The 17,415-nt window shown below is 37.3% G+C and overlaps 1 protein-coding gene across 3 annotated transcripts; it reads right to left on the bottom strand.

Moving 5' to 3' along the window:
* Positions 1–1,597: 1,597 nt before the first annotated feature.
* LOC121381246 lies at positions 1,598–14,026 on the bottom strand. 3 transcript variants are annotated; one of them, XM_041510492.1, is made up of 5 exons: positions 13,022–14,023; positions 10,978–11,102; positions 8,392–8,522; positions 6,800–6,983; positions 1,598–1,914 (listed from the first exon to the last, which is right to left on the bottom strand). In XM_041510492.1, the coding sequence occupies exons 1-5, from the start codon at positions 13,510–13,512 to the stop codon at positions 1,886–1,888; spliced, it is 960 nt and encodes a 319-aa protein (XP_041366426.1). In that variant the 5' UTR covers positions 13,513–14,023; the 3' UTR covers positions 1,598–1,885. The 3 variants fall into 3 exon arrangements, with proteins under 3 accessions (XP_041366426.1, XP_041366434.1, XP_041366418.1); XM_041510500.1 differs by lacking the exon at positions 1,598–1,914 and having other exon boundaries at positions 6,695–6,983; positions 10,978–11,066; positions 13,022–14,026; XM_041510484.1 differs by lacking the exon at positions 1,598–1,914 and having other exon boundaries at positions 6,701–6,983.
* Between the last annotated feature and the right edge of the window lie 3,389 nt (positions 14,027–17,415).

Genomic DNA, 17,415 nt, shown 5'->3' with positions numbered 1-17,415 from the left:
CGGAAGTTGCCCATCACGTGACTACAAAAATAATAAGTCACACCTCTTCGCTCCAAATAGCCGTTATTTTTTCCTGAATTATGGACCGTTGACATAATTCCATTATTTTTACAAAATATCAGTAATTAGTGGGTTATGGTAGTTATGTAGATGGTTAAATAAAGTACGTTTAGCGACAAATCAAACGTATATATCTTAAGATAATACTTTGTTAGGTCATTAATTAGGTCAACCATCCGTGACAGAGCGCCTTTAATACAATTATTTTAAGCAAACAAATCGCTTAGCACTCACTTTCTAAACCGGGAACCATGACTACTGTTGTTTACCGGGCCATTCACTTTGTAACCACGACGACTTAACAATGACCAGGGGAGTAGATGCCCACCCAGTTGTAATTACCGATTGAGTGGAGTTAGCCTAGATTTGTATTTCTCATGAATGGACGCTCGTACAACAAGTTACAGATGTCGACGAATCAATGGGTAATAAATAGCTCCACGATTGATTTGTTTTATATAAAAAAAAGTGTCTCCTGAGACCCATTCCATTAGAAAATATTCCCGCCAAATTATGTTAGTAGTTATTGCTGGAATAAATTATGTATTCGCGTGGTGTGCAATAAAAGATAAAGCTGGTGGTTATTATACATCAAGTGACAAATTCATAGTGTTTTCATTAAGAAATATGTTTTCCCACTCTCCATGGGAACAAAACAAATGCATCACATACTGGTAACCAACGACTATCCTTCAAAAATTAATCAAGGGGCGGGACGTAGCCCAGCGGTAAAGCGTTCGCTTGATGCGCGGTCGGTTTAGATAGTTCCAGCCCTTGGTCCACAACTGGTTTAACAAAGGTCGTGGTAGGTGTTATCCTTTCTGTGGGTGCATACAAAAGATCCCTGGATACTAATGGGAAAATGTAGCGGGTTTTCTTTCTAAAACTATATGTCAAAATTACCAAATGTTTGGCATCCATTAGCCGATGATCAATAAATCAATGTGCTCTAGTGGTGTCGTTAAAAAAGCCCTAAATTTTAACCTTAACTTCTTTCTGGTTTATTGGGTTGCCCTTTTCCCCTTAGTCCCCTCAAAAGAATTCAGGATCCTCCCTTGCATTCAACTTCTTTCTGATTTACTGGGTTGCCCTTTTCCCCTTAGTCCCCTCAAAAGAATTCAGGATCCTCCCTTGCATTCTGAAAGTACTGCTAAAACTATACATGCCCCCTACCGGGCACAACAAAATTTTATGTGGGTGTAATACATAATTTTGTATGTAATATTTTTGTGAGGTGATAATGCATTTGCGCTGTTAACCTCTCAGAAATCGTATTACACCGATTGCATCACTGTGAAGTTACAGTGCATAACCAGTCATGCTTGAAGTGGAATGTTAATAGTTTACCAGGTGTGTATAACAATTACATTTCAGAGGCGGATCTAGGGTTCGCCCCCCTCCCCCCTTACATTTTGCGACAGTTATAATTTTATCATATATTAATTTTCTTTCTTTTTTACGATCCCCTCCAAACCTGTCCTAAAGTTCCATTGGTGTTCCGCCTCATGTCACATCACCCCTCCCCCCCCCCCCCCCCCCAATGGATTTTCTGGATCCGCCACTGCATTTGAACGATAAAACAGTTATTCACAATTAAGATCGTATCTCTGCACAATGCAATGCCAATGGGAATTTGCCCCGTCTGTAGGAGGACAACCACTCCCGAGGAGATCCTTTATCGGGTAATACATCCTTTTTGCACCGCCGCAGAGGACTGCCACTCCAGACTAGTCTACTGAATCAAAACTAGCACAGTAAAGAGATCATTGGAATTAATATAGCTGTGATGATATGCACTCATGAATCACTGGTAAATCTGATGATATCAGGTGTTCGCGAAAAGCTGAGCATATCCTGCAAGGTATAGAAGAGGAATAATGAAAACTAAACAATCAAAACCACGCGAACACAGGGCAAAGCAGGAACTCGCAACCATATTAAAGGGACATTCCTGAGTTTGCTGCAATTTATAAGATGTTATAGACTAACAGAGACTTTTTAACGATTGTAATTACATATCAAATATATTTTTCTGAATAAAATATTAGTGGCTGTATATTAAACATGTTTCGGATTGTTCTAGTATATGTACTAGGTTAAATTTCATTTTATTTCACAAAATATAATTTTTTCGTACGTACGACATTATTTGAAGACAAAATCCAGTTTGGGCTTCTTATAGATATTAAGACGACCAGAAACACATTGAATATACACTGATATTCTAAACAAGAAACTATATTTAATATGTAAGTTTAATGGTTGAAATATTTTAAAGGGACATTCCTGAGTTTGCTGCATTATAAGATGTTTTCGACTAATAAAATATTTCTACGATTAAACTTACATATTAAATATATTTTCTTGTTTAGAATATCAGTGTCTGTATATTCAATGTGTTTCTGGTCGTCTTAATATTTGTAAGAAGCCCAAACTGGATTTTGTTTTCAAATAATTTCGTACGTACGAAAAAATATATTTTAGGAAATAAATTGAAATTTAACCTAGTATAAATATTAGAACGATCACAAACACGTTTAATGTACAGCCAATAATATTTTATCCAGAAAAATATACTTGATATGCAATTACAATCGTTAAAAAGTCTCTGTTAGTCAATGACATCTTACAAATTGCAGCAAACTCAGGAATGTCCCTTTAATAGTCGAAAACATCTTACAATGCAGCAAACTCAGGAATATCCCTTTAAAACTTGGCTAACTGGATATGTGATGTTCGTGTGCAGTTCTATTGAGAATGAAACAGAACGTGATTTGTAGTTTTGTGGGAGTAAAACTATAAAGTCCTGAAATTATGTTAAAGTAACTTATTTAAAAGTTTATTTTGTTTAACGACACCACTAGAGCACATCCTGTCTGTGGGATGGTGCATATAAAAGATCTCTTGCTACTAATGGAACAAATGTAGCGGGTTTCCTCTCTAAGAGTCACTATATGTCAGAATTACCAAATGTTTGATATCCAATAGCCGATGATTAATAAATCTGTGTTCTAATGGTGTCGTTAAAAAACCCTTAAAAAACACCACCATCAAACCACTAATTTCGCATTGTACATTAGTATGAGATGTATTAATTATTTTCAATGCTGTATAATAACATATGTACATTGTATACATTCATGTGTTTACTATATGTGTTTACATACATACATATACATACATACATACATACATATATATATATATATCGAGGGGTTAGTGCCAGAACCACTATCTCCTTTCCACTTCAATCTGAGAAAACTGCACTGAAAACTTTGGATAAAAGAAAGAAATGTTTTATTTAACAACGCACTCAACACATTTTATTTACGGTTATATGGCGTCAGACATATGGTTAAGGACCCGCTGTCGCCACTACATAGGCTACTCTTTCGATTAGCAGCAAGGGATCTTTTATTTGCGCTTCCCACAGGCAGGATAGCACAAACCATGGCCTTTGTTGAACCAGTTATGGATCACTGGTCGGTGCAAGTGGTTTACACCTACCCATTGAGCCTTGCGGAGCACTCACTCAGGGTTTGGAGTCGGTATCTGGATTAAAAATTCCATGCCTCGACTGGGATCCGAACCCAGTACCTACCAGCCTGTAGAAAACTTTGGAATGCACTTAAAAATCGGAAACTTAACTTTTGCTAAATATTTTGCTTTTAGATGCTAGCAGTTATTTGTTTTAGTATAAACCTTAAAAGTTTTGTCTGCTAATAATAATAGATCATGATGTAATTAGATGAAGAACTATTTAATTTATTCTGGCTCCTGGAACTTGAACACGAACAGCTCTAGCCAGCATGCCAGAGCAAGCTATTTTATAAACAGTTTTTCTTACAGTCCAGCATATGTGACAAATTGTGTGAAATCTCAAGTCAAGAATAATGTTATCTTGCAGTGAGTCCACGTAGCATACATTAAACGTTTAATTTCGCAGCAGCTCTGAGACACCTAATTGGGTCTGTGTTGTTAATACTTTGAAAATGTACTGGCGGCAGGAAGTAATTGTAAACAATAACAAATTATCTTTGGATGGCAGGCACTGGAAACGGTCATGGGTGTTTCCAGCTGTGTGCACAGTAACCTTATCCTACACTGAGATGGTGAATTGGGTTCCCTGGTATTGTAGCAGGTTGCTAGAATCGCTTAACAACTTTAGAAAAACAATTTGTCAAACAAAGCAAAGCCTTAAAACCAGTTATAACAGATATATTTGTTATACTAATTATTACATGAAATGTAAGCTATCATACCAGTTATAACAGATATATTTATTACACTAATTAAACACGAAATGTAAGCTATCAGAGTAAACTGCTCCATCTGTAGTGTTGAGCTACTGGCTGAATTAATAATCAACCGTTAAGATAAGTTAATGTGTTTAATGATTTTTAATACACAGTAATTTAACAAAACAAAATGAATACAGGGCCAGTAACTATATTCGGCATTTTTCCTTAAACGTTTTCACTCGTTCCGAAGTGTCTACGTTTTGACATGTTCTAAAACAAATGTTCTTCAACTTAATGATTTAAACAGCAATTTAGAGAGAACAAAATGACAAATATATTTACAATCAACGTATAATGATTCCTAGCAGACTGCGCATTTTCGTAGGTTTTACAAAAATGCACAAACTTTTTATCGTGTGTAAGGTGTTTGCATGTAACATAGGTCAGATGTTACTGAAACAATGATTAGAAGTTATATGTGATAAAAACTTACTAAAATAATATGACATTAGCAAATAATTACAATTCTACTGTCCCTTAATTCATTTTGTTCAGTACATTTTAAATATGCAAGTAATACTACTAAAGGTACCTGTGTTGAAACCAACATCTATTGATTGCTATACTTTAAATTGCACATATATGCACTGGGATTGGGCACAAGAGGACCTTGCCTTCTCGAATATAACATGTCACCCCATAACATGTGTAAAAGCAGTGCCCTCTATCTCCACTCCACCCCCAATAAACAATATATATATTATATATATATATATATATTGTTGTATATTGGCATGGATGGGAAAAAAATATTTAATGGCACGCCAGCACATGATATTTTTAATGCCTTCTAGCCTATACTTGAACAGACAAAAACGATTCCTAATAAAACTCGCCATTTTATTGACACTGGTACTCAAACATGTGTTATTCTTAGTAATACACTGTAGGCGAAACGCAAATGGTCAACAGTTAAATTCACAAAATTAGATTTGATTGTTGATAATGTAAACATTTTGTAATAAAACATTTATCAGATAAAAACAATGTATCGATTTACTCAGGCAACACATATAACATGTGGTACCTTGCATTTTATTTTACCAGCAAAACGTAAGGGTGTCTCGTGGCATTTGAGATAAAATAAATGTGTTAATTAGAAATCCCCAATTTTGTAGAAAGTAAAGTTTGTATTTTTAAATTTTGTTTTAAACAAATTTCAACCTCAGATGAACAGTAGATGCATTGCAATTGTACATTAAATTGAATTAATTTACTGGGATAGTTTTAACATTTTATGTGCACAAATATTTCACAAATTGCGTGCTAATTATTAGAGTGATTATAAAAGTGTTTTGGTCATGTTGGATTCTGGTTTTATGTTCTAGTATTATTAGCACCAGTGTACAGTACACACAGGAGAAGGGCTGGTAGGTGTTTTACTATGGCTAGTGAATTGTTAAAATCACCTATTCCATGTTCAGTGCGTTGTTTTTTTAAATCTTCAAACTCTAGACGTTTGGTGCTTGTGGATAGTTGTGTATCAAGTTTTAACTGTTATTTTTGTTCCCCTAAGAATTCAATATGGCGCAGGTGGGAAGGTGTATGTGTCCCGTGATCGTGACTATGTGGATCTACAAAACAAAGCTGGCTATGATACAGCACAACTCGAAACGAATCCGGAAAGTGATGTCTTGAAATCTGAGCTGGATTAATATCACATCTTAAGCCAGTGTTTTTCCGCAACGTTAATTTTCAATACAGACGCCGAAAGTTGTTTAAATCATAGTTATCATATGTCCTCTCTGTGAGGGTATTTCGACACTTAGTGGGGCCCCATTGTCGGCAGTCCAATTCAGATTACCACCAACGGACCGGGCATTGTGATGCGTAAACAATTAATTCTAGCTACCTCTGCCAGCGTTATTTTTTTGTAAGCCAAAACACCCAGCCAGAGATAGTTTACATAAAACACCACTGCTGGATGTAAACACTTAGAGCTAGCATGTGCCATTAGCGTGTCATGCGGTATGGCACCTAGGATTCAATCTTCTCAGACAGTTTACAGCCCACCACAATCCAGTGTTGTGAGCCAACGTGTTATGTCTGTCAGCTGTGGGTGATACTAAAAAATTCTAGAGACAGAATAAGGTAGTGTTGAAAACACGGATTTGGCCTTTTGTGGAAATGGACATAAAAGATCATTGGTTTGGGTTCTGATGTATAAAAGCATAAATAAATGATTGATTTGAATGAGACATTGTGAAATGATAGTACACATTCCCATGATGCTGACATGGTGATCAACTAATTTTTCTATAATTTTCTATATTCTATAATGTGTTCTAGCACTAACCCCTCGATATATATATATATATATATATATAACCCCTATATATATATATATATATATATATATATATATATATATATATTCTGTTTTATTTAGTCTGTAATATCCACTTGAATGCCCCGAATGAATGAAGCCACCATCATACCATAGTAACTTGGATGGTAGTTGGCGAAAACTTTCGGTACCCATGACGACAGTGATGCGGCTTCCAGAAGCCCGTGCAACATGACAAGACCCGTGTATCCACATGACAGGGCCCTGTCGACCAATCCGGCGGCCGTTTTCAGAAGTGCTTGGCCGTCCAGTGTTGACGCCCATATCCCAATAGCCTAAAAGAAAAGGACTTAGTTTTAATATATATATATTACATACATACATAAATATGCAGGCCTTGGTCGTAACTAGTTTAGTGGTAGAATTGTGGGATACTTGCTTTTCTTACAAACCCGTGCAAAAGATGACCAGTTGTTGATAAATTTAATATCGTCTACAACATATTTTGGAGATAACTTTTGAGACTTGTGAGAGGCTACTCCACGGTGATGACCCGGTCACTACAGCCATACCATCCAATAAAATAAGGACGTCCGAAATTAACTGTTCTGTGACGTGTCAGTTAACGTGAAACTTACAACGGTATGACGCGTAAGTTAACTACCGCGCAAAGGTTGTAAATACCGTGTGGTTGTATTTTATGGGCAGGTAAAAGGTAGATAAATAGCCATGCTTCTGGTAGTATATTGCATATTTGCAATATCATTTTCAAAGACTAACACAAGATGACGATGATGATAAATGAAGATAATATAATGATGATAATGACAAGTTATGATGATCATGATTATTACGATGATAATGATGACCAATCTAATTAAAATTAGCTCCACTATTACATGTGGATCTAACAGCAGCCCGTTGAAGTTCATGTCCAGTTGATCTTTCATTCGACCAATCAAAACCTTACTTGCAAAATTATACCAGTGATTTGAAAAGAATTTGAAAATATTCGAGATTATGACGAGGGTATACGAAATGATTCGGGTGAATTATGAAGTATGCCGGAAACTAATTTCAATATAAAAAATGTATATAAAATTTGTTTCAAGACGAAAAAAAAAAAAACGTGATGGTATAGCCATAAAATCTGTTTATACTAGTATACAATCCAGAGTTTATTACTGCACTTTTCCCTCTGTGTTTTTTTAATGTTGAACTAGACCAACAAGTTCGCCTATTGCATAAATAGTCTCGCCTGATATTTTTAGAATTTGTATGCTCCCGAATAAGGTATGAAAGGCGAAGTTTAATTGGTCAATATTTAAATTGTTATTTATAGATGAAATGTCACCTGGACATAGCTCACGCAATGCTGTTAGATTTACTGGTAGTCCCAGTAGAGCTAATTTTAATCAGATTGGATGATGACCGAAACATTATACCATGTGATAATGATGATAATCATGATGATGATGATAATAAAAAGTAATGATAACATTATGCAAATGATGATGATGATGATGATAAAATAATAAAAAGCAATGATAACATGATGCAAATGATGATGATGATGATGTTGATGATGACGATGATGATGCTAATGTCAATGACAACCTACGACGAATGGCAATGACAAAATATAATGATGATGATGACAACGATGATAATATTAATAATGACAACGATGATTATGATCACGACAATATCAGGTAATGTTTTTCAAATCGATGATGTCCTTACGAGATCAAACGGTTCTGATGTATTGGAGAAGCCGTATGGCCCGTCCTTGAGGTGAGTGTGAGCGAGGTCAGCGCTGACGATCACCACGACTCGTTCAGACAGCGCCTCCAAGTATCTGTACAAATCACCCCCTGCAACAATACAAACATAAGATATTGCCTTTGAGATTTTATGTTCTAAATATACAAAATAAAAACAAGAAAACCAAAAAGCAGTTAAATGTATGGCTGGTAAAAATATTTAAAATAAAGTAACAAACATATATAAGATATCTGTTCTTGAAAACTAAATAAATAAAACATGCATACGGTGCAAACCAGCCAAGGCAGTGTTTGCAAACTGCTGTCATAAATCTGAACGACAAAACAGTTATCCGTGATCAAGGCCGCATCTTTGCACAATGCAGAGTCCAATGGGCATTTAGAAAAATAGTGATTGATTCCATGAATCTCTATTGTCTCGTCTATAGGAGGCATGCACTCCTGATGAGATCCTTTACTGGAGATTTCATTCCTCTTGCACCGTTAAAGAGGACTGCCACTCCCAGACTTGTACTAAATCAAAACTAGCACATGACAGAGCTCACTGGAATAAGTACAGGTGTGATGATAAGTAAGATTACTCCTTGCTACTTTATTTAAACTGGATCATCTATATTAATTTCCTTATTATCGGACGTCAATATTACAAACATGGTGACAGTTGTATGTTTCATGACGTCAGTTATCGATAACCGTTGATAGTGATAACATAACTTTATTAAAACTGTAGTGGTGTTCGTATTTTGCATTAGTAAATGATGTTATAATAATAATAATGGTGAGGCGAAATTGAAACATTCATCTGAACGACAATTCAAAATCGTACATTTGCACAAAACAGAGACAAAATAACGTTTTGACAATATTATGACCGCTCCCATAAGTCAATTGTTAGGAGGACTGCTACTTCGCAGGGCGATACTCCTGCCTACTTAACCCTGCCCAATTCACCAGCCGAATGGCTATCTTTCATTTTTAAGTGTCCTGTTAGCCGCTAAATAGGTATCACCCAAAGTGGCCATATTGTATCTTGACCTCCTTTTTCTTCTTCTTTTCTGGGATGTGTGGAGGGTGTGTGTGGGGTGGTCGTTGTTGTTGGGAGGGATGGGGGGGGGGGGGGGGGGTTGTTGCTTTTGTTTTGTTGATTGTGTTTTGTTTTGTTGTTTTTTTCTCTATAGCGCATCTCGTCTGATGCGAGCCCGAGAGCCAGACGGATATTTGGACAGTTATGACGCTCTCGGTATGGCCAGACAAAACTGTATATCAAAATTGCGCATTCTGTGCCAATCAAACGGTAGTCAAAGATTCCCGCTCTAACACAACAACAATTCTGTGTTTGACGTTAAATATAGGTAATACATTGATAATTTTCGATGTTAAATACCTTTACATTGATCATTTTCGAGTTGGCTGATAACAAAAATTAGACAAATTAACCACTAATATTTCACATGATGATAGTGATACAACATTCATGTTGATCTCTCCTGTTTTGGTGTTTAATGTTAAATAAGAATTGTTTCTCATTTTTTAGGAATTTATCGATGTATAAAAGTCACAAATGGTATAAAATCGCGTAGCGTAGCGAAGCGATTTTATACTACATTTGTGACTTTTATACATCGATAAATTCCTAAAAAATAAAAAACAATTCTTATAATTACAAACAGTACAAGAAGTGTACCTTAAAACACTAAAAAATAATTTCTTTCGTTCTTACCGTCAGCTATGTTCTGTAAATAAGCGTAGGAATACATGTATACATACTATTGGGTGTTTTTTTTGTTTTTTTTGTTGGTTTTTTTTTTTTGGGGGGGGGGGGGGGTAACAGAATAAAAACAAATAAAAAATATATTGTAATTTTTTTTTTAGTTATAACATGAATATCTCATCCAGTTTCCCTTATGTTTTTTAATCGAGAAAACAGGTCACTTCCTTGTTCTATTTTTAAAACGATCACCGAACTGGGTCATTGGACTTCTCGCCCATCCAGCTAAAAATAGTTCCAATCGATCTTGGTCTTCCGTGATGACGTATTTTTATGAGGTTTATGGAAGGATAACGCTTTGTTTTTTAGTGACGTCAGCCAATCAGAATACAGTAAATCGTATAAATTCGGAAAGTTTGTAATTATATGGACATAACATGAATGGAATCATGTTAGTATTATTAAGGTGCGTCATTCGTATATTAATTCAGTTTCATTCATTTACCCATTGAGGTAGCAGGACGTAGCCCAGTGGTAAAGCGCCCACTTGATGCGCGGTCAGTGCTCGTCGGTGGGTCCATTGGTCTATTTCTCGTTCCAGCCATTGCACCACGATTGCTACCCTGTCTGTGGAATGGTGCTTATAAAAGATCCCTTGCTACTAATGGAAAAATGTAGAGGGTTTCCTCTTCAAGACTATATGTCAAAATTACCAAATGTTTGACATCCACTAGCCGATGATTAATGAATTGATTCATTCATTCATTTAATCCCTACAGATACACAGACAATTTACAAGAAACACGTTACAGACAGACGGACAGAGAGACTACAAACCAAGTTGAAGAAGTTCTGGAATCATTTCGACATCTTTTGTGTATCGTCTGCTCGGCTGGGACAGAATCACGACCTTGACCTTCTCCAGGCTGGGAATAAAATAGAGTGGAATGACTTCTCCCCACCTTATAGTCGTAAAACAGAAAACAAAACAAAAAAGTTATTTAAAACATTGAGTGGTTTCACACACACACACACACACACGCACTCACGCACGTACGTACACAAATGTTAAACAAATTATAATAAACGAGCTCATCTATAACAAGAAATGTTTTATTTAACGACGCACTCAACACATTTATTTACGGTTATATGGCGTCGGACATATGGGCCCACCTACGGTGGTCGATCCTAGATCGACCGCGCATCATGTGGAGCACTGGTTGGAACGAGAAATAGCCCAATGGGTCCACCGACGGGGATCGATCCTAGACCTTCAACGTTCGTATTTATTAATGTATACAGCATCGTATAATTAAATTACGTGTACATACACTACACTTACGGTGGCGTCGTGGTTAGGTCATCGGTCTACAGGCTGGTAAGTACTGGGTTCGAATCCCAGTCGAGGCATGGAATTTTTAATCCAGATACTGACTCCAAACCCTGAGTGAGTGCTCCGCAAGGCTCAATGGGTATGTGTAAACCACTTGCACCGTGCTATCCTGCCTGTGGGAAGCGCAAATAAAAGATCCCTTGCTGCTAATCGGAAAGAGTAGCCCATGTAGTGGCGACAGCGGGTTTCCTCTCAAAATATGTGTGGTCCTTAACCATATGTCTGACGCCATATAACCGTAAATAAAATGTGTTGAGTACGTCGGTAAATAAAACATTTCTTTATTGGCACACAAATACAAAAAAATTAACGGCGATAGAATGGACTTAGTCTTTTGTGACATTTGCATTTGTGATTTGTTTTGAGGGGGGGCTTTTGTTGTTTTCTTGATCAAATAACTGAATCGAAATAATATTTAAAAAAAAAAATATATATATATATATATATATGTATCAAGCAGTGTAACGGCCTCGGTAGGTGTCGTGGTTAAGGCTGGTAGGTACTGGGTTCGCAGCCTGTTACCGGCTCCCACCCAGAGCGATTTTTAATGACTCCTCGGGTAGGTGTAAAGCCACCACACCCTCTTCTCTCTCACTAATAACTAATAAGTAATAACTGACCCACTGTCCTGGACAGAGTCCCTGGGCTCGAACTTAAGAATTTCTCTTAAAAAACTAAATTGCCGTGGGTGAAATGGCCCACCGACGGCAATTTAAAGCCTTCAAACGGCAATAGACCTTTGCAGCTATCCAGAGACAGGCCCCGGGACGGACATGCTCGAACCTCTAGTGGTATATGAGCATGTAAAAATTATTCGCACTCGCAGCAAATAAATAAGACTAAAAGGTTATTTTGCTGTATGTAGACATAATTTTTAAATGTACTAATGTTAGATACTGGCAGCTAATGTACCTCTGCGGTCGGACCGGCCTCGGTGGCATCGTGGTTAGGCCATCGGTCTACAGGCTGGTAGGTACTGGGTTCGGATCCCAGTCGAGGCATGGGATTTTTAATCCAGATACCGACTCCAAACCCTGAGTGAGTGCTCCGCAAGGCTCAATGGGTAGGTGTAAATCACTTGCACCGACCAGTGATCCATAACTGGTTCAACAAAGGCCATGGTTTGTGCTATCCTGCCTGTGGGAAGCGCAAATAAAAGATCCCTTGCTGCTAATCGGAAAGAGTAGCCCATGTAGTGGCGACAGCGTGTTTCCTCTCAAAATCTGTGTGGTCCTGTGTTTGACGACATATAACCGTAAATAAAATGTGTTGAGTGCGTCGTTAAATAAAACATTTCTTTCTTTTTTTCTGCCGTCGGTAAGGCTCCCGACCTACGACAATTTATAGTTCGAGCCCTGGAGTCCAGATAGCTGAAATGAGTGCCCAGGACAGCGTGCATGAACCTTAAATGGATACAAGCACGAAAACAAGTTGAAATGACTGACTGACTGAAAGAATGAATGAATGAATCTAGAAATCACTCACCTTAGTGGAAAAGGTACATCACTGCCACCCGGCGGACCATACCCGCTTAATCCTGATACATTCCGAGCAGTCCCGAACTCGCTCACGATTTCTTCCGAACGTCGACTGTCTAGCGATGCGTTCACTTTGTAACAACACGGGGGACACTGGCAGTTATCGGTGTCGGCGTATCCAGCTCCCGTGGGATTTAAATAAAACACAAAGTTGTTCAGATCAGAAATCCCATGCGGCGTGCTAAGGAATATTATGTCAGGAGCCAGAGATATTACAATCTGCCCGATTCTCGTGCACGCGTTGTGAATTTCCCACGCTTCGTGTTTCGCGGTGTGGTTTGTCGTGTTGAAATATTTTGGATCCAGAGCGATCCCGCCGTGTGGGTGAACGAAGCCCGCGAGCAGTTTGGAGAACGACAGATCCGGTACTGTCAAAAACGCGAACAGGAAATACAGAAACATGTTCGCATGGCCCAAAGTCCGATTGAGACCATGCATTTTGTTGACATAAACAAAACGTTAGATAATGAAAGTTATCTCCCCTATCTTGCTTACTGGCATGTTGTTCATAGGTTCTAATGGACCGAATCAATTCCTATTGCCGGTAATGTTAACGTTTTCTAATAAAAAAAAAAATTTTTAAACTGATAAAAACAGCGTATTCATACACTTAGACAGTACATCAGCACCTCACATCTAATGGGTGTCATATACTATTTAAGAGATTCAATTAATGTTTTTATTAGCAATCGTTTTTTGTGGGTTTTTTAATGAGAATCGCAGTTCCATTTTTGGGGGATACCCTGCACTAGTTTCAACCTCTGGATAACGACTGTATAACAAATAAAAGTGTATTTATTTATTGCCAATGGAGAATAGTATTTGTACACATAATCATGTCATATATTACTACCAATCAGAGCCGCAAATGCTATTACTTTTGCACACACACACACACACACACACACACACACACACACATATCTCCATCTCCCGCTTCTTACGCCAGTGCTTGTGACTGGCTGCTCCACGGTGATCCCCCGGTCACCAGAGCCATACCATCCAATAATATAAGAACGTCCGAAATAGATTGTTATATATATATATATATATATATATATATATATATATATATATATATATATATATATATATATATATATATATATATATATATATGTGTGTGTGTGTACAGTCAAACCTGTATATAACGGCCACTCAACGGACCCAGTAAAAGTGGCCGTTATATATATTATATGTGTGCGTGCGTGCGCCCCCTCCCCCCCCCCCCCCCCCCCCCGACACACACACACACACACTGTTTGGCACCTTCCTACGCCACTGACAAGTCTCAAAAGTTATCCACAACATATGCTGGAGACGATATTAAATTTATCTACACGGATCATCAGAGATACTTTTTACACGTTAAAGCGCATCCCTCTCCAAGAAAAGTAACAATTTTGTCCAAAAATATGAATTGGTAGGTTTCAATATGTTATGGATAAAACTTTATTATTTATAGCAAGCTTATTATTACACTGGAATTTTCGTGGCGCTTTGAAATTCATAGAGGGGACCGCACCTTCAGTACCAGCCCACCGACCCACCCCAGGATCCACAGCTGATTTTATTTCTTGTTCGTTATACGAGTATCTTCGTTTTAATTTTAAAATTTGGGGGCGAGTTTATGAAGCCTGTTTTTTCTTAAGCGCAGGTTTTTAATCATTGTAAATGTATGTATCGTTGTTAGTCGCAATTAAGTCAAAAATAGGCTTTGTAAATTTGGCTCTGTATATTATTACCTGATTTATTAAAAAAAAGATTAAAAAAAGATGTGTATTTTAATATCAGAACTCAAACATGTACATAAGTGTACGAGACAGAGGGAAGGAGGGCAACTCCCCCCCCCCCCCCCCCTCCCATCCTAGTGCTGGAGCCAAACCTTGAAATTTTGGCAAAAAATTATAGCTATATTCGGGCAAAATGTGCTAACCTGACACATTTTTACCATGTATTTCCATCATTCTATCCTCATAATTATCCATGTAAAAATGCGTAGTGATTCGTTTGCAACTCTATATAGCTATTTGGCAGTAATACTTATATGAAAGAAAGAAAGAAAGAAAGAAAGAAAGAAAGAAAGAAATGTTTTATTTAACGACGCACTCAACACATTTTATTTACGGTTATATGGCGCCAGACATATGGCCAAGGACCACACAGATTTTGTCTGTGAAGAGAGACCAGAGTTTAATACTAATATGAATAAATAAATGTTGTTACCTAGATTCGGACATTTTCTTTTAATTCAGCCTCCCCCCCCCCCCCACCCCCGTTCCCCCCCCCCCCCTTACAAAAATGAACATGTACACGTGTTTTTAGTAGCCAAACCAATGTTTTTATATTTTACAACGTCGTACCGCCTTAATTTTTCAGCTGATACAGGCGCGTGTGCGGGGGAGGCAGGGGGGTTTTCGGGGGTCGAACCCGCACACCACCCTGCTCGAGCAAATTTTTTTTATTTCAATACATTTTCCAGGAGAGTCACCTTATAAACTTCCCTCAAGACAGTTTAGATCACCCACCCCTCACGCGCCTGTAATATCAACCAGAATGTAATGCTTTTGAGACGTCTTGACCTTTTACTCCTGTTGACCTTTTCGTCGTCTGACCCAATGATTGATTTGATGGACTCTCAAACGGTGTCAAAGGTGCAGTAAACTGGCGTGGACAAACGTACCGTATATGTACTATATAAAAGTAGCAGCCATAGCATTATTAAAAAACTTTAAAAAACCTATATATATATATATATTATTATTATTATTATTATTATTATTATTATTATACAGCTGTTACATTAATAATTGTTTGTTGTTATTTTGTTGGGTTTTTTTTTTTGGGGGGGGAGGTTTGGGGGGGGGCTAGTTATTGTATAACGACACCATTATAGCACATTGATTTATTAATCATCGGCTACTGGATGTCAAACATTTAGTAATTCTGACATCTAGTCTTAGAGGAAACTTACTACATTTTTCAATTAGTAGGAAGGGATCTATTATGGACTTTCCCACAGACAGGACAAAACATACCACAACTTTTGTTATACCAGTTGTCGAGCACTGGTTAGGACGGAGAAGGAAGGAAATAGTTTATGTAACGACGCACACAACACATTTTATTTACGGTTATATGGCGTCGGAGGACGGAGAAAACCCCAATCCACTGCATTGGTTCGATCCTTCTATGGACAAGTGCACAAAACAGATCCCTTGCTGTTTTTCAGTAGGAATCGACGTGACAGTCTCTAGATCAAATATCAAATGAACAAATCGAACTCAAAATATGTGATGAGGAAAGGAAAGGAAATGTTTTATTTAACGACGCACTCAACACATTTTATTTACAGTTATATGGCGTCAGACATATGGTTAAGGACCACAAAGATATTGATTGAGGAAACCCGCTGTCGCCACTTCATGGCCTACTCTTTTTAGTTACCAGCAAGGGATCTTTTATATGCACCATCCCACAGACAGGATAGTACATACCACGGTCTCTGTTACACCAGTTGTGGAGCACTGACTGGAACGAGAAACAGCCCAATGGGTCTACCGATGGGGATCGATCCTAGACAGACAACGCATCAAGCGAGCGCTTTGCCACTGGGCTACGTCTCGCCCCCTAATATGTGATGAGATATAATTTGAAAAAAATAAAAATAAAAAATAATAATATATATATATATATATATATATATATATATATATATATATATACTACTCAAAAGAATTTAAGGGTCAGACGATATTTTCGACATTATTTTCTGAATGTCAATTATATTAGCTAGACCATAATGTCACGCATGGTATTGTTTCATTTTGACGAAAGTGGGTCTAAGCAATCCATAAATGAATTAAAATCCACTGTCATTGACACTGTCGACTAGTTCTAATGGCGAAAACATGCTTACATTTGCACGTAAATTAGGGCGAAAGCGAAAGGTCTGCTAAGTGCCCATAACTTGCTTTATTTGTGGTTTTTTGTAAATATGGAACAATAAATTAAATTTTTGGTGTAGTTTACATCATCAATCTAATACACTCTGAAACTTGTTTGGTTATAAATTTTTGACCCTTAAATTCTTTTGAGTAGTATTTGACGGGGGATGGTAGTGATAGGGTTTCTTATTTTGTTGGGGGTTGTGTTATTTTTGTGTTATTTTGGTTGATTGTTTCTTTCTTTGTTTGCTTGTTTGTTTGTTTATTTGTTGTTGGGTTGTTGTGTTTTGTTTTCTTGTTGTTGTTGTTGTTGTTGTTTTTTGTTTTGTTTTGTTTTGTTGTTGTTGTTGTTGTTTTTGTTGTTGTTGTTGTTTGGGTTTTTTTTTTTTTTTTT

This window comes from Gigantopelta aegis, chromosome 2, assembly GCF_016097555.1.
Source record: "Gigantopelta aegis isolate Gae_Host chromosome 2, Gae_host_genome, whole genome shotgun sequence".
NCBI lineage: Eukaryota > Metazoa > Mollusca > Gastropoda > Neomphalida > Peltospiridae > Gigantopelta > Gigantopelta aegis.
This window is presented reverse-complemented; position numbering and strand designations above follow the sequence as displayed.